Source organism: Festucalex cinctus, chromosome 21 (genome assembly GCF_051991245.1).
Source record: "Festucalex cinctus isolate MCC-2025b chromosome 21, RoL_Fcin_1.0, whole genome shotgun sequence".
In the NCBI taxonomy this organism is placed as follows: Eukaryota; Metazoa; Chordata; class Actinopteri; order Syngnathiformes; family Syngnathidae; genus Festucalex; species Festucalex cinctus.
In genome coordinates, this window is record NC_135431.1 from 2,219,527 (window position 1) to 2,237,345 (window position 17,819).

General features: G+C 39.4%; 1 protein-coding gene across 6 annotated transcripts in view; it reads left to right on the top strand.

Moving 5' to 3' along the window:
* Positions 1-17,416, top strand: part of fam184ab (family with sequence similarity 184 member Ab) — a 36,015-nt gene extending 18,599 nt beyond the window's left edge. For 5 of the 6 annotated variants that reach the window (XM_077510041.1, XM_077510042.1, XM_077510043.1 and 2 more), the window contains 12 exons: positions 631-792; positions 877-998; positions 1,082-1,232; positions 3,244-3,456; positions 5,874-6,027; positions 7,482-7,609; positions 9,198-9,382; positions 10,526-10,672; positions 11,119-11,236; positions 11,735-11,839; positions 12,904-13,169; positions 15,935-17,416. In XM_077510041.1, coding sequence (XP_077366167.1) covers positions 631-792; positions 877-998; positions 1,082-1,232; positions 3,244-3,456; positions 5,874-6,027; positions 7,482-7,609; positions 9,198-9,382; positions 10,526-10,672; positions 11,119-11,236; positions 11,735-11,839; positions 12,904-13,169; positions 15,935-16,016 — 1,833 coding nt within the window. In that variant the 3' untranslated portion in view covers positions 16,017-17,416. The remainder of the gene's footprint in view (positions 1-630; positions 793-876; positions 999-1,081; positions 1,233-3,243; positions 3,457-5,873; positions 6,028-7,481; positions 7,610-9,197; positions 9,383-10,525; positions 10,673-11,118; positions 11,237-11,734; positions 11,840-12,903; positions 13,170-15,934) is intronic. The other variant, XM_077510046.1, reaches the window with a different exon arrangement.
* Positions 17,417-17,819: the final 403 nt, after the last annotated feature.

Below are 17,819 nucleotides of genomic sequence, written 5' to 3' on the forward strand. Positions count from 1 at the left end.
GGGGTTTCAAGCCTGATTTCAAACAAGGGTTATGGCTTTAAAAGAGGGTTTTAAGTAAATCAAAGTTAGCCTTTCAAGTCATAGTGGAGGGTTTCAAAAAGGGTTGCAGTTTTCAAGTCGGGTTTCAACAAGGATTCAAATTACGGTTGCAAATTTGGGTTTGAAAAAAAACTGGGTTATGGTGTCAAAAAAGGGTTACCATTTTTAAGTAGGGTTTCAAGTTAAAGTTAAGGTTTTAATGTAAGGCTTCAAATGAGTGTTTTATTGTAAATAAATGCATAGGGGTTTTTAATTAGGTTGATAAACTGGGTTAGGTTTTCAAGCCCAAGTTAAGGTTTTAAACAAGGCTACAGGGTTCAGGATTAGGTTGAGGTCTTAAATTGCATTTACAAGTATGGGTTTGGGTTTCAAATGAGGTTTAGTGTTTAGATTTTTAAATAAAGGTTTTCAAATTAAAGTTTCAAGTCTGATGTTGGGTTTCAAATTTGGGTTTGAAACCTGGGCGGTTACGGTTTCAAATGGATTCATTTTTCAAGCCAAGGTTAGTTAGTTTTGTGGCAGGCTTGGGGTTTTCACGGTCAGGTTTCAAGCATCTGTTGATGTGAAGACGCACGACTTTTTGCGGGTCAGGCGCGGCGTCTGCAGGAGGAGGTGGAGCGCGGCGAGAAGGAAATGGGCGCGGCCGAGGGCCAAATGGCCACCATGAAGCAAGCGCAGGACAAACTGCTGGAGGAGCTCGACGCCACCAGGGGGCGACTGAGGGAGACCAGCAACCTGCTCACCGCCCTGCAGGTGAGCGCGCGCCACAAGCAGCCTGGCAAACGCAATTCGGGGGGGGGGCAAATGCAAGCGCGTGACCGTGTTTGCGTGCGTCAGGGCGAGCTGGAGGTCCAAACGCGTCAACATGAAGCCAAAGTCATCAGCACCAAAGAGGAAGAGAAGCATAAGATGGATAAGATGGCTTTGGAGCTGGAACTTAAATGGACGGAGACCCTCAGGTGAGACGGACGTTTTTTTGTTTTTTTTTTGTTTTGTTTTTGCGCTGGTGAGCAAAAAAAAGTTGGGTTTTGTGCGAGCGCAGGCAGGAATGCAAGAAGCTGCGCGAGGAGCTGCGAGAGGAGCACGAGGCGGACAAAGCGGCGGCGTTGAGCCAGCTGGCCCAAAACAAAGAGCAGGAGATGAGCAACGCCCGGGACAGCTGGCAGCGGAAAGTGGACGACCTGCTGGAACAGGTGCGGCCCGTCATCTCTTCCTCGAGTTCTCGTCGGCACTCGAGCGGAATTGTCCGAGTCTCACCAGTTCTTGAGTGCTTTGTCATTCTATATATATCCTATCCGAAGCTTTTGTAATAATGTCAGTAGAGGAGAAGTGTGATCCCTTCTCCTAGTTCTAGTCAGCACACGAGTTTTGAAATGCTGATTTTAATCACTCGCCACATTTTATGTGCAGCTTTTGTAGTGAAGCTAATAAAGGAGAACTATCATTTGTTCTAATTCTAGTCGGCACTCGAGCAGCAGCATTCTAGACCGAGGTTTTTGAGTCTTTTGAGTGAAGACTTTTGCAGTGGCACGAGTACCGGAGAACAATCATTTCCTGTAGTTCTAGTCATCACTCGAGTAGCAGTGTTTTTGCCGAGCTGATTTCATCATTCTCTATATTATGCATGCAAGCTTTGATAAATAAAGGTACATAATACAAAGAGGGAGAGAAAGATCATTTTTTCTAGTTCTACTAGTTTTAGTCAGCACTCGAGCAGCAGCATTTTCAGACTTGTTGCAACCACGCGACAGCGTCGAGCCTCGCCAAAGCATGAATTAGTTTTTCCTCCACTCTTTTTATGACAGGACAGTTGAAATTTGTGCGCAACAAGAGAGATGATCAGTGGTCCCATGTAGATTATGACTTTTTATAGATCAGCGTTAACTGCAGTTTGCCTTGAAAAAGTATCGGCCAGACGCAATTTTCCGGCCAATAGAGCAGATTTAATCACACCACAGCAAAAAAAAAAATAATCAATCAATAAGGAGGAATAAAGGCAGGATGTGAAAAAGGACAAGAGCGATTTGCCAGACTGACACGCAACGCCGCTAATGGCCGCCCGCTATCACCAATGACGCGAGCCCTCGCGGCAGACGAATAACCGCGCGTGACGAATGCGGCCGCTTTCAACCTCGCCCGTCAGCCCGGACGTTCTTCAGCCAGCCAGCCGTCAAGCCGCAGCTTTTATGAAAGGCGCCTTGAAGACGCTCCGCTTTGATTCACAGCCTTTCACGCTCGCTCGCTTTTTTTGTCATGCGTGGCACCAAGTTGGACTTTTTAAGAAATTTGCATTCAATTGATGGTGTGGACGAGGTTGAGCTTGCGGCCTCTAAAGTTGAATTTGTGTTGCTGGAGGAAATTTTATGTGTTTTCTTGATTTCAGATTTTCACCTATGGCAGGTGCGTGTCAGTGTGGCTAATGCTAATGCTAGCCCCATCTTTCGACACTGTGCGACATTTTAGTCACGGCATATTCTCCAAATTTGGGGCACAAGCGACCGAGCGTGTGTATGTGTGTGTGGACCCAATCCAGCTTTTCTGTTTTATTCTTAGTCGCTTTTCAAGTGCTGATGAATTAGCAATGTGCGGCCCCTTCTGCTCTGGAACAATAGCTGAAAAACTTGATGGCAAACTGGGAACGCACGCTCCTTGTTGTTACACTTTTGGCAGAAAAAAAAATTGGCATTAGTGGATAATTGTTTTTATGCTGCTTTGCTGATTGGTCCATATTAACGCATGCAAGGGAGAATCCATTTAACTCATTCAAATCCAAAATATGTTTCTTAATACTTTGTCCTTCACTCCCCAAAATGAATTTACACATTTTTGTGTTTTTTGTTTTTTTTTTAAATGCAAAAAACGGCCAGCAGGTGGCAGCAGAGTGTAAGAGATCAGCCAGGGCCATGTTGCAACAAGCTCTTTTTGCCAGTGTTTTCACCATGAATGTCAATATTGAGAAACATAGCAATATTCTAATTCTAATTGCTATAAAATGGAAACCGATACAAATATACCGTTTTTCCTGATGAAAGAAGAGACTCTAATCTTTCTTTTGCGAGGTTCCATGTTTTTATAGCAATAGAACACAATATTCTGTGAGCCTAGCGAAATCAGTCAAAATCCAATAAAACAGTCAATATTTCAAACAAATAGTCTTGATCTAAATGAAACAAAAAAAAAATGAAACCATGTACTTGTTTTCAGATCTCCTTGCTGAAGCAGAGTCTGGAAATGCAGCTGTCGCAGTCGCAGTCGTCGCTGCAGCAGCTCCAGCAGCAGTTCAGCCAGGAGCGGGAGCACCTGCGCACGCAGCTGGACGAGCTGCAGACGGAGCATCAGCGCAGACATCAGCGGCTGCACGAGGCTCAGTGCTGCGCCCTGCAGGACGTCGAGCACGCGCGGCAACGAGATATCAAGGTTCGAATCCAAAAACGGTTTGCATTGGAAATCGTTTCCTGCTCCGGGGATGGGAAACTTAAATGATGGATGGAGGGAGGGGGGGGGTGGTCCAAATAGGACCACGCACTTACAAACCAGATTCATGTCAAAAATGCCATTTTAAATGTGGACAAAATATGTGTTAAAAAAAAAAATCCTTGCATAATTTAAAAAAATACAATTAAAAGAAAATAAATTAATTATTTTAGTTTTTTTTAACCCAAAAAATTACAATGCTTTATGATCCATGAAAACGGGTGTTGCCCCCCCAAAAATTTTCATTTAAAAGTTAATAAAATTTAATAAATAAATACATTAATTTATTAATTAAATTTGAGTTTTTCAAAAAAGGCCTTTTTTTTAAATTAGAAAAATGTTAAAATAATTATTTTGATTTATTTATTTATTTTAACACCCAGAAGAAAAAAAAATAATAATAATAATAATAATACTGTTCCACAAAAAACACGAGTTGGCAAAAAATAAAAATAAATAAAAAATCCACAAATAGGTGAATCAACATGTACCTAACTTCAAGCATCTAAAATATATATTTCTTTCTTTTTTTTCTTTAATTAATGGGTGGCTGTAATAGTGTACTGTATATACATTTTTATGTAGTGGACTATTAGTGGATATAAAAACCTATGGTATTATCCTGTCGTCAGAGAAAGTAAAAAAAATATTTAAAAAAATATACCGCTGTACCGTTTTATCACTTTAGTTTCCCCATGATGGAATTGTTCAACCCCCCTCACATCAATCCCAGAATCAAAAGTGGTACCTTCCCATCATCTTGCGTCAACGGCTGTAATTATGTAAAAGCTTCAGGTCGGGAAAAGGCGTCTTTCCTGTTATTCGCCATCTCCCTGAGTAGAAAATGGGCAATGAGTCACACAACACGCATCCATATTTATATTCATTATTTTATGCAAACGTCATTACGCGCGGCTCCAGAACAGGAGCGATAAATAAAACACCTTCTTTCTTCTTTCCTCCCACGCTCTCGCTCTCATTTCCACAAAACACAGACACTAAATTGCCTGGCTTGCTTCATAATCATTAAGTAGAATTGCATTACAAAGTCGATTTTCGAGAAACACTCGTGTTGCCGGGCAGGAAATGAAGCGAGCGCCACGTAACTGCTGGCGATTAACAGTTGAGTGTTGTTTTGCCTATCGCAAGTTAAACTAATTTGCTCCACTGTTAAAACTTTTAAGTCTTTAAGCCACTTTTATCGATTAGATATTCCACAATTGATCAATACAATACTGTGGTGCCTTGAGGTTTGAGTGACACAACTTGAGAGAAGATTCTTCAAGCTGTTTTTTGCTACAAAAAAAAAAAATCATCAAAACATTTGTTTAATGCTAACATGCCAAACGCTATAGAAAAGCTAAAAGAAGCGAGCATAGATGATACGGTAATTATAAACCTTTCAACAAACCCAAATTTTCATTTCGTCTGACAAAAGTCTGTTAGCCTAATGCTAACATATCATGCAAAACACTATAGAAAAACTAAAAGAAGCTAGCATAAATGGTTACGGTAATTATAAACCTTTCAACAAACCAAAATGTTGATTTTGTCTAACAAAAGTCTGTTAGCGTAACGCTAACATATGCAAAACATCATAGCAAAGCTAATGGAAAGTAGCATAGACGTTACGGTAATTATGAACCTTTCAACAAACCAAAAATGTTCATTTTGTCTAACAAAAGTCTGTTAGCGTAATGCTAGCATATCATGCAAAACGCCATGGAAAAGCTAATGGAAACTAGCATAGACATTACGGCAATTATAAAGCTTTCAACAACGTCTACTTTAATACATATGAAGTGGCAAATTACACAGCAGGGGTTCGCTGTAACACTAATAATAATATCTTATAATGCTTTATAATTGTGAGCGCTTGACAAGAAAAAAGCTCTTTGTTGGCCTTCACGCTGCGCCGCCTGTGCGCATTTGTGCAGTATCTGCAGTGTTGTGAGTTGCACCGAGGGAGCGATTGAGGAAAAAAAAAAAACTCCATTAAGCGGTGCGAGGAGGAGCCATCACATTGTTATTATCCTCCATCTCACTCATCTCAGACGGGGATCATTTGACCTGATGAAAGGAGCACAGTGAAGGTTCTTCAAATTTCTTTCTGCGTCTGAATTTTAAAGGCCGCATGAATAAAAAAAAAAAATATTTGGAGTGCAGCCAGCATATAGGAGCGAATATAATGTTGACCTCCAGCGAAGCTGATCATAATGCGGGCAGCGTGCTGACTACCAAAGTTCCGCCTGCAAGATTTCGGAAGCTTTTAAATCACTGACGCGTTTACGAGCCAGCGCTCGGTTGAGGAATCGTTTTTGCCTTGGCTTGATCCCCGTCCCGCCGCGTGCTCCTTTCAGGAGCTGGAGGAGCGTCTCCGTCAGCACCACCACGCCGAGCTGCAGTCGCTGCGGGAGGCCCACCGGCACAGCGTGGAGACCCTCAAGCAGCAGTCGGAGCAGGAGCTGCAGACGCTACGCTTCGAGCTGGAGGATGAGGGAAAGGCCATGCTGGGTAACGCACCTGACAAACAACCCCAACATTTTCTGGACAATAAAGAGTTCAATGCAGCCCCACGAGTCTCATGAACAGCAATAATCTTCCCGGGTCAATTTGACCCAGGCTAAAATTTCCTCATAAAAGTGCATTCCCAGTAAACATTATTAACCTCTTTCGTTGCAAAAAATGAATCAAATTTCATTTTAAAATATTACTATTTGTAGTTTACTTTGAAATGGGTCAGTTTGACCTAGGCTATAAAGCGCCCAGTTGATCGATTATAGTTAATGATTAACAGTTTTCAATGTAAATCAAAATGAGCCATTGCAATTGGCCGTTGATTAAAAAAAAAAAAAAGTTTTCTTGCGAAAAATTTTAAAATGGGTCAATTTGACCCGGGCTGTGGAACAAAAGCATTCTGATTAACATTTAGTTAAAAACATGACAAAGTGAACCATTTTAATTAAGAAGTTTGTAGTTTTTCAACATTAGCAAAAACATTTTAACTGAAAATCTCAAAAAAATGTGTCTGTTTGATGATGGCAAAAAACTATTATACTACGGGTCAATTTGACCCGGAATGTTTAACATTCCAAAACAAACACAACAAGCACTGTTAATACTTATTAACCGTTGTCATTGCACATATGTCGAAATTAATGTATGATGAATGTTGGGTCAGTTTGACCCGGTATATGCTCAATTTTACTAATGCAGAGAAACATCGGTATAGCGCTTTACTGTTTTCATTGCAAATATCTCAAAACATTTTTTTTATTGTCTGTTGGCGCGACGTTTGATAGTGAAAAGCTCACATTTTTTTTCTTGAATTCAAAAGTGTAAAAATGACATCACGGTTGCTCATCAATCAAATGAGCACAAAAGCTTGCCCCGCCCACCCCCGTTGGCTCTCGAGCTCCAGCCACCCAAACGGAACTTTCCAGATTGTGCCAAGTGTGTTCAACAAGGGGTGACAGCACTGATGAATGTCCCTCCATTAACCTTCACGCTCGTGCGCCTGACACCAAAAAACGCCGCCACCATCCGTCTCGCTACCACCGACGCTTCTTTTTTTTAATTTTTTTTTATTGTCCTGCGCTCCACTTCCTCTCTGCAGTGTGCGCGTGTGAGTTCATGCAATGTTCCCAGCTCCTTTTACTTTCTTTACTCTATTGGCCAAATTCCAAGTGGAAAGCTAATAGTGTCTCAGTGTGTGCGTATTTCTCCCCCAGTAGCTCTTCAGTAGAATTAAACGTTGTGTAGTTAAACACCAAAACACATCAAATAAGAATATTTTTTCTTTTTATTTTATTATTATTAAATTCAATCTCTGGTGTAATAACATTTATTTATTGATTGATTGAATTATTTTTGATTTTATTCTCTGTTCTTATTGCTGCTCTCTTTTTTTTTTTTGTTGCTGTTTTCTGTTTTTTTTTTAAAGTGTCTTCCTCTTAATGTCGTTGCAGCATCTCTTCGGTCGGAACTGAACCACATCCACGCGTCGGCCATCGAGCACATGCGGCAAAACCACCAACAGGAAGTGACGGCCGCTAAGAAGGAACTGGAAAAGACGGCGGAAAAAACACGCCTCCAGGTACGATCAATACGTTTATTTTTATTTTTATTTACTATTTTTTTTTCTGGAATTTGTGTTGCGCCGTATGCGTGTGTGTTTGTTTTCACGCCGCTAATTGTACAAACGGCGTTTGCGTAAATGTGCTAAATTGGCCTCTGGGCTCTCAGCCCGCCTGCATACATGCGAGCGACTCTTCGCTCGGATTTAATGAGCGCGCAGCTTTTAAATAACATGCTTCATTTTTTGTCATCACAGCGTGGGCGTTCGTAGCTATTTAAAAGGCGTTTTAATGAAGGGAACGCATACGCAAACACGCAGCGTATGATGCAGTTGTTGCATTGGATGAAATTAGATTATGCAGCAAATGAATTGGACTGTGCGTTGAAATTCTATTTTCAGCCGAGCTACGCCGTTTCAGATGGCTAATGTCCTCACTGGATGAATAATTGAAGACATTTTCTTCTTTTTCGAGAAAAAAAAATGAGCAGGGGAAATAGTTGGACGGAAGGAAGATGTGAGGAAATGAGCTCATTAATGTTTTGTGGCTCGGAAAGGAAAGAAAAGCCAAAGTGGTTCCGATACAGCAAGCAGATGTGTCATCTGGCAGCGCATCTGCTTGGAAAGTCAACATCTTATTAGCATGCTTCATGTTGTTTGATTACATTCTAAACACGGTGCACTAAATATTTTAAAAGCACTTTTCTTTCTTTTTTCTTTTTTCTTTTTTAACTGCCATAATCACACGGATGTCAGAGAATGATTTTATTTAGGTCACTGAAATCATGGATTTTTTTTCCCCATTTGATTTGTTTTTAGCTTGTATTTTTTTATTCATATATATATATATATATATATATATATATATATATATTTTTTTTTTCCCCCATTTCATTTATTGTTTTTTGTTGACATTTTATTTGGTCATTTTATTTTTAGTGTTGCGAATTCATGTAATTTCATTATTAAAAAAAATTGGGGAAAAATAGGGAAATAATTGGTTAATGTATCTACTGTAAATAAACAAAAATTAAAAAAATGTGAAATAATCAATTTACAAATAAATTGGAAATTTCAGTTTTTAATTGCACAATATTTATAAATAATTTAATCTTTAAAATGAGTATGAACTATTATTTTATTAGATGTATTTTTCAAATTAAAATATCCTCTTTTTTTTTTTTACCTTGTCTGCAATCAACTATGATTATAAATAAATATAAAATTTTTAAATTAAAAAAACAGCAGATTTATTTTAAATGAAAAGTAAAAAAAAAAAAAAAAACACAAACACTTAAAAACTTTAAAGTAAAAGTTCATATATTGCACTTATAGTTTATTTTTCTTGTTGTGTCTTATTTTTGTATTTTGTGTGTTTTTCCTTTTATTTTTTTCCATATCAGTTTGTGTTTTGTTTTAAATTTGTATTTTTTTTGAAAAAAAAAAAAATCTATCCATCTTTCATGTATGGTGTTAGTCAATTACCAGTTCTCCTGAAATGTTTACGTTTTTCCGAGCATGACTTTTTCTTCAGCCTTGTGATTGGCTAAAATTTCCTAACCATCGAAGCGTTTGTTTTTTTGTTGTTTTTTTGTTGTTTCCCCGTCAGGAGCGCGAGCTACTGGGCCACATGGCCGAGCTGCAGGAGGAAGTGACGCGCCGGAAGAAGCACATCGCTCAGCTGGACCACCAGATCCACACGCTCAACGAGAACATCAGCAGCCTCACCAAGGAGCTGGAGCTCAAAGGCAAGGAGGTGCTGAAGATACGCAGCGAGGCCAACCAGCAGATCAGGTAGCACGAAACGCCCAAACAGCAACAAATTCCTTCATTTTCAGCGCCTTGAACGATGCGACTGAGTCGGGCCGAGAACGAGTGGTGACACTGAAGCTTTTAAATGATTTTGCAAGGCCCACAGAATATTGTGTTCTTTTGCTATAAAAACATGGAACGTCCCAAAAGAAAGATTATTTTCTTCTTTCATCAGGAAAAAAAATGGTTAATTTGTATCTGTTTCTGTTTTGCAGCAATTAGCATTAGAATCTAGCTCATTTTTGTCATTATATACAAACATGTTGAAAAGACTGGGGGAAAATAGCTTTTACTCTGCTGCCACCTGCTGACCGTTTTTTGTAATAACTACCATTACTTTAAGTGGCCTCTTTAGGTCAGAGGCTGTACCAAAGCCTTCTCTATGCTCTAGCCTAAAAAAAACAAAACAAAACATAAAAAACGTATAAATATGTTTTTGGGATCATGGCAATATTTATAATAGAATGTGTTTATATGTTTTTGGGAGCAAATGAGTTAAAATTTTGGCCTCAAAATGAAATATTTTGCCATTACTAATTCATCTCAAAAATCACTAGTTGACCACATCATTTTTTATTATATTTATGTACTGATGATTCAGATGATATTATTTTTTATAGCTTATATGTATGTATTCTAACAGTGTATTATATCATATATAATATACATCATATATACAGAATATTCATATTCTGTCGCATGTGTGACGTTCCTGCTGTCCGCCATATTCATATTCAATATTCATTTGTGGAGCATGATGTGATGATGGGAATTCTTCGTCGATCTTGCTGCCTGTTACAATGTGTGCGCGCGCACCATGCGTCCATTATGTAATTCGGGCGTGCGTGCGTGTGAGAGCGAGAGAGAGAATGGCGGTCAGAAAGCTAAAAATAGTAAATAATGAAATAAATGAATGAATGCAGAGTGCGAGGAAGATGAGAAAATGAGTCGTGTTCCTCAGGGAGCGACAACATGAGGAGGAGATATCACACATTAATCTTTAGCTTGTGTTTTCAAATAATTTTTTTTTTTAAATAGCACTCAGTAATACCATATTTAAATTAAACATAAATGAATGAACAGTTTGTGTACTTTTTTTTTTTTTTTTTTTGTGTGTGTGCTCAGGGCTCACGAGCAGGAGCTGCAGAAGCGTCACGAACGCGACGTGTCGGAGCTGAACGCCGTCCACAGCAGAGAGACGCACAACATGTTGGCCGACTTCAACAAGGCGCAGGAGGTCCTCAAGGATAAGATCTCGGCCCTGCAGTTTCTGTACGTGCGCCACACGTTTACAGACGGTGTGACATTTCCGTTTTTCTTCGTCGGGAATGTAAGCGCAAATGAATCGACTCGCGCTGGAGTTGATGAATGGGTTTCATGATGCGATTTTGAAAAAGGTCGCCGCCGCTGATAATTTTTTTTTTTTTTGCGCCTTTTCTGTACAAGTGGCATTTAAATGGCAAACTGTTTAAATGCAAATGTTTGAAATTACATCAACTGTTTGCGTTTTAGATTATAAATTACAACAACATTTCACACAAATTAATCGGCAATTGATCTGATTTCTGTTAGGGAATGGAGAGAAGTGACAGTATGAAATACTTTTATTTGAATGTTTTTTGCATTAGGAGGAGGATGCGTTATTGATCAAAGCTTGATGAAAAATTGCATCTATGCAGTTTTTCAATTTGTATTTTTTTATTTTTTTTTGGTTTCAGGCTGGAAGGCACCGAGGAGAAGTTCAGGAACAGGGAAAGTCGCCCCGAGGATCTGCAGATGATCGCTGAGCTGAAGGAAATGGTGTCCGAGAGGGAATCGCTCGTCAAGAAGCTTGTGGTACGTCGTTTAAAAAAAAAAAAAAAAAAGTAAATAAAAACGTGCCCGCCAAACCAAAAGGTGGCGCTGGAATGTCACTTTTAAACCAAATGGAATCCTAAAGAAAGTCATTTCCACTAAATAGATGCCTCACCTCAATTAAATGCCTCACTTGAATTGAAAAAAAAATATATTTTATATATATATTTTATATTTTCCCTTTACTTGAAACAAATGTGTTTTTTTTAAATAAATGTCTCACTTCAATTGAAGACCTGATTGTTACTTTCAGGGTAAATATTCCAGGGATAGCTGTGTCATTTCAGAGTGTAAATAAATGCCTAACTTCAACTCAACACCTCCTTCGTATCCTTTAGAAAGAAAAAAAAACAATGCCACTAGGGGGCGTAAATTACCCGTACTATGACATGCGACGGCAGCACGTTGCGTGTCGAGCGGCGGCGGCATCCGTTAAGCTGACGCGCACAAGCTGAGCCCGTTTCCTTGCCGCCACTCCAGGACGACAAGAAGTTCTACCAGCTGGAGCTAGTCAACCGCGAGAGCAACTTCAACAAAGTGTTCAACGCCAGTCCCAACGTCGGCGTCATCAACCCGCTCATCAAGGTACGAGCCACCTGCGACCCAGCGCGCCATCGCAAACTGTCACATGACACAAATACTTTGCTTTCATTACGTGACACTTTCGACCATGCGTATCATACTTTCTTTTTTTTTTTTACTTACTTTAAATCCTTCTTTAATTATACTCAGGTACTTTTTACTTTTTATTAATTGTACTTGTAATATGTATTTTGTTTAATTTTTAATACTTTCTACTTGTAATAATTCTTTACTTATTTTTCTTACTTTTTTACGCACTCTTAATCTTTTTTTTTTTTTTTTTGTTTTTTTGCTTTTACATTTACATTGCTTTTTTTGTTTATTTTGCTTTTTTATTTTTGTTACATTTTTATTTCTACTTTGGATATTTTTTTTACTTGTAATACTTTTGATTTTCTACTTCCATTTCTTACTTTTTACTTTACATTGTTTACATTACATTATGTTTCTTAAGTTATTTTTGTTTTACTTTTTACATTACTTGAAAACCTTTTTTACCTTTAAATGTAATACTTTTTAATTTTTTAAATTTACTTTTGAGATGTTACGTTTTTTTTGTTTTTTTTTATATTAATTTTTGACTTGCCTTTTAATACTTTTGAACTCAATTTTTGTTCCCTCTTAAGAGCTATTTTGAGATGTGATCCATTCTTTCTATTCTGAATTGAAATCCATTCTGAGTCCCGATGAGCAGTCGAAATGATTTTGGGTGTTTCGAGAGTTTCATTTCTGCACCGCATGCTCATCATTGAGGTGTGTGTGTGTGTGTGTGGTTTTTTTTGTGTTGCCATGTGTGCCGTGCGTCCTTCCTGACCGCCTCACTTTGCTTTCCAAGCCATTTGGATGTCGGAAGCCCACCGAGCGGCGCCGGGCTCCCTGTCGGGACGATCACGTTAGCGCGTCTTTGGGACCTTTCCTCTTTTTTTTCCCTTTTTCATTTGACCTAATTAATTTTGCCTCTTTTTTTTTTTTTTTTTTTTTTTTTGGATTATTTTCACCCTGATTTTTTGCTTTGAACCTCCCCCCTTCTCTCCCCCGTGCTCCCTCCTCCTTTTCTTTCTGTGTAGCAAAAGCGAAAGAATGAGAAAGCGGCGGCGAGCAGATTCGGCAGCTCCGCCGGTTTCAGGGTTCTGGAGGCAGCCGGCTCGGGCCCGGCGGTCCCCGGGGGCGGCCCGCCCCAGCCTCCGCCGCCTCCGCCGCCGCCCCCGGCCCAGCCCGGCCGCCTCGAACCCCTTGCCCACTCCCCCTTCCTCCTCCATCACCTCGAGCTGAACGCCAACAAACCTCTTCCCCCGCCGCCGACACCTCCCACAGAACCCAAGAAGTTCACGAGGTGAGAGAGAGCGAGAACGAGAGCGTCTCAGGCCCGGTGGCCGGCGGCCAGCAAAAAAAAATAAAATCATCCAATCACAGAGCTCGATTAGCCCAAAGAATGTATGATAAAAACAAAAAAAAACAAATAAAAAAATATAGATTTATAATGTAGTTGAGTCACCGCCCCTTTTCATATCTCTCTCAAACCGATGCTGCATTCAGGAAAACTGGGAAATAAGACATAGCTACAAAGTCAAATGTAAATAAAATAAATAGTATTAAGTACTGACAACAATAAATCTGTGTAGTTTGTCACCTTTCCTCAAATAGTGGCCTTCCTCTCCACCAGATGCCTCGAGTAAGTTTTGGGTGCACCGTTTAAGAGAGAGACTGGAAGAAAATATAGAAAGGGAACGACATTCAAATAGAACACTTGAAAAATAAACACCTCCTGTCAATTTGGGGCTTCCTTTGTTAAACTACCAGTTGTATTTATATTAAAAATAAATATATATTCATAAATTAAAGATAAAAAAAAATGTATTGTATTAGCAAATATTTTCGTGAAAATGCTTGGGCAAAAAATAAATGCCTCCTCTCTAGTAAATGCTGACGAAAATACAGCAGTCAGTTAAGTCGTTTTGCCATTCTTTTCAAATGATGGTCTCCGCTCGAATAGACGCCAAGTTCATTTGCGAAAAATAAACACCTCACCTCAAATAGACAACTTTTTTCCTCTTGAAGAGCTGCCAGTAGCGAAAAAAAAATATATCCTCGTGTAAACACCCTACATTTGAGTAAATGCTATTGTCAAGTTAAATGACTTCAAAAAATAAACACCTCCTCTCCAGTGAACACCTGATATTCCCCACCGCTTTCCGTCATGATGTGTGACATTGCCCAGTTTTCTTGAAAAACTGCAGAGCAAGAAACGAAAACGGGAGTCTCGAAACTGGTCGCCACGACGTGATTGGATGGTTGCTGTCGATGGGCGGGGTTTGCTCCTTGCTTTGACTTAACGGGAGGCATCAAAGAATGGCTTTGGGATGCAAAAGGAGCATGTTTGTGTGTATGTCTTCACGTTTTGCTGTCGTTGGCGTCTTTTCGCTCATCCTCATCGTCACCTGCTGATTTTTTTTCTCTTTTTTCCGTTTTTATTGGCCTTTGGGGGGGGGGGGGGGGGGGCTTTTGATGATGATTACAGCAAGCAGGCTGCTCGTTAATGTGCTTTTTAAAAAAAAAAAAAAGACTTTCAATGATCACATGAGGAGCACATTTGCATGCCCACAAGCACACGTGAAGTAAACAAGTGTGCACGTATGTGCTGCTGTTTTGTACTTACTGCATGTTTACGCTGCTGCTGCTGCTGCTGCTGCTGCGTGATGTCCGTGGCGCGCATGGGTGGGAAGTTTTGATTTAGATGAGCTAGAAATCAGGTTACAATTTGGATGTAAAATAATGAAATGCACATTGTGGGCCAAAATGTACATAAATGTACATATTCAAGGAAGGACGGAACGAAAGGAGAAAATGATGGGCGGACGACAAATGTAGTAAGGACAGAAGGAAGGCATAAAAGGAAGGAAAGAAGTACAAATGAATTAATGAAGGAGTGATGGACGGTTGGATGAAAGGTGGAATTGAAGCACGTGGATCCTTCCATCATTCCTACGTTCCCTCCATCCATCCTGAAAGAGAGAAAAGGGAGGGAAAAGAAAGAAAAATAAGAGAGCAAAAGGTAAATTAATGAATATTAAGAACTCTTGATAATGTAAATGCTGCTTACACGTACGGTATAACCCCCCCACCCACAACACACACATAATTGACAGTATGAGGTCACGTACAGTAGAAGGCATCCAACTCTGAATTACAGGATGAGTCCATTGCTCACTCCGCACTCGCTCTTTTCTAAATCATTCAATCACCTCATTAATTTTAATACGTCTCTCAGATATGCACTTTCATCTTAAAAACACGACTCGGCGCGCGCAAGGGAATATTTTGAACCCGCCGAAAAGTGTCAAAAATGCAAAAATGATGATGAGCGGAAACCATGATGAAATAGTGCCGAGTCATGACCCGAGTAATTTGCAGCGCACGCAGTCTTGATATTCAACTGGTGTTTGTCTCCCTCTGCCGGACATGCTATGCACTACTAGACGACACAAGCCGGGTTTACATGGAGCCGTGTATTCCGATTAGACTGAATCCGAACGGCCAAACGGAATGAAAATGCTCCATATAAACACCTCAAATCGGAATGTAAAGGCTGAACCCGAATGGAATTTCATTCGGAAGCACAGGGGTGGTATATTCCTGCGTGCGGCAACGCGCATGCTCTGTCTGGACGTAAATGCGTCATGACGTCGTTGTTTCCACCCACTTAAAATGGCGGCGTCTCCCCGGAGCTTGTCTACGAGTGGAGAACTTCTTTTTAAGCACTGTAAACTTTTTATCAAGATGTTTCTTCAATAAAAGTGTTAACACTATCAAAACTACTGTGCTAAATGACGAATTAACTCCATCTTGATAAATCACGTGATCGAAGTCCGTGCGGGGGAGCGTGTAAACGGCAGATCGGAATGGATGACGTCCCATGTAAACAGGTGACCAGAGATCTTCATTCGGCATCATTTCAGTCGGAATGACTAAAAAGTCTCCACAAAGCCGAGTTTACATGGAGACTTTTTACTCATTCCGAATGAAGCTCTGATGTTAAAACTACAACATAATCAGTTTTTGAATGATTTTTGTCACCTTGTTTGTTTTTCTTCCCCGTAGCCCTCCTGAGACAAAAGACGTCACCATCGACCTTCCGGACGCTCAGCGGCAAGAATGGTTCGCTCAGTATTTTTCCTTTTGATTGACAACACGCACACACATACGCACACACAAACCAGGATTCAGCAGCATGACAGCCAAACTTAAAAGAAAAAAAAAAAAGTCTGGATTTAAACACGAACAAAAAAAAAAGAGAGAGAAAATGTTTGTTTTCTATATTGTTTAAAAAAGAAAAGAAAAAGACATTCAGGCTGGGTTCCCTTTCTCAAATAAATGATTGGCAGCTTGAGAAGAAGATGATGTCATTGAGTTTAAGGTCTATGTACTATAAATAGTGCGTTTGTTTTCTAGTACACGCCTGCTTCTTGCTAGTAACATTTTCCCCACTACTAGTGCCACTTTACCTACGAGTAGGACCAAAATGCCCACTAGTGAGTTTGACTGACGACAAACATGCGATTGTTATGCCAAAGTTGTCCTCAAAGTGTCGAAAAGTATCAAACGGGAATGGAAAAATGTTACTCGTAAGACAGCTGCATTACTTGTCCTCTCAATTGTCTTACAACAGAGTAGAAACGTCGTACTAGTACACGGAGCTGAAAGTCCCTGTAAAGTGAAAAAATTGAGCGATTGTTATCGATCAACAACCTTAACAAATTTGATTGATTAAAAAAAATTGCGAACGATCCAAAATGAGGCTCCCACTCACTATTTTATTTTTTTGTACCTCGCTCTCCTGTCTTCTCTCCGTGACATGCGCGCACTCGCGCCACACAACGAGGCGCTCTGAAGCGGACACGCCCCCGGTCCACAATGATGGCTGTTCAAAGAAGATTCCGCCTTTTTTTTGCTCTTTTCTCTCCGAGGTTTGCGCACACTCGCGGTTAACGATCAGGCGCTCTAAATCATCATAAATGATTAAAAACAAGTAAAGTTATATCACCACAACGCCATTTCGAAACATTTTCTGAATTCACTTTGCAGGGTCTTTAAGCTTGGATTTAAGGATTTGGATTGAAACGCTCAAACGGCAATTAAAGAGATGGAATTAAGCGCTCATCACTCTGATTTGTCATCTTCTAGGTTGGATGTTTTAGTTTATTTCTCATTCTCATCATTTTTTTTTTTTTTTGGACTCAAGTGAGAAGTAGACGTGCGTGAGGTTTAGAGGTCCTTGTTGCTCTTCTCTGTGCGTTCCAAGAAAAATGATAAAATAAGATGAATAATAGTAATAAAAAAAAAAAGAAAAGAAAAGAAAAAGCTGCTTTTCTGTTAGACGCCAGATCAGTTTTAGGGGGCACCATCCTCGTGATAGAAGATGAAGATGATGATGATCTTTTTTTTGGTAGACTACAAAACTCGTTTGTATGCTTGTCTGTCTCTACACAGATACAATGATGTCTCACCGATTTTAAGAGCAAAAATAGCGTTTTATATTTATATTAAATGTGTATGCTTAATAAATGATTATTGTGACATTTATTACTGTGTGATTCCCAATTCCTATTTGGCACATCTGGTGAAAATATGTTGAAAACGGATGAACATATGTAGATTTGTATAAAATGTAATTGTATAGATTTTTGTATTTCACATTTTGCAGCAAAATAACTTTTTTTGCCTAAGATTTTATAGAAATTCCCCATGTGCATGTGACAAAATTTTTTAACAAGTACAGAAAAACTAAAATGATTTGTAATATTTGAACATTTTCAGATTTTTTTCCCCCCCAAATGAAAAATAGTATTATTTAACTTTTAGTTTAAAATACTGTATATGTATTCTGTGAAACAAATGAAAGAATCAGGTTTTAATATGTTCATTTTCCAAACTGCTTATCAATTTTTTAACTAAAAATGTATTTATGGAAATTAGTTAACCATTT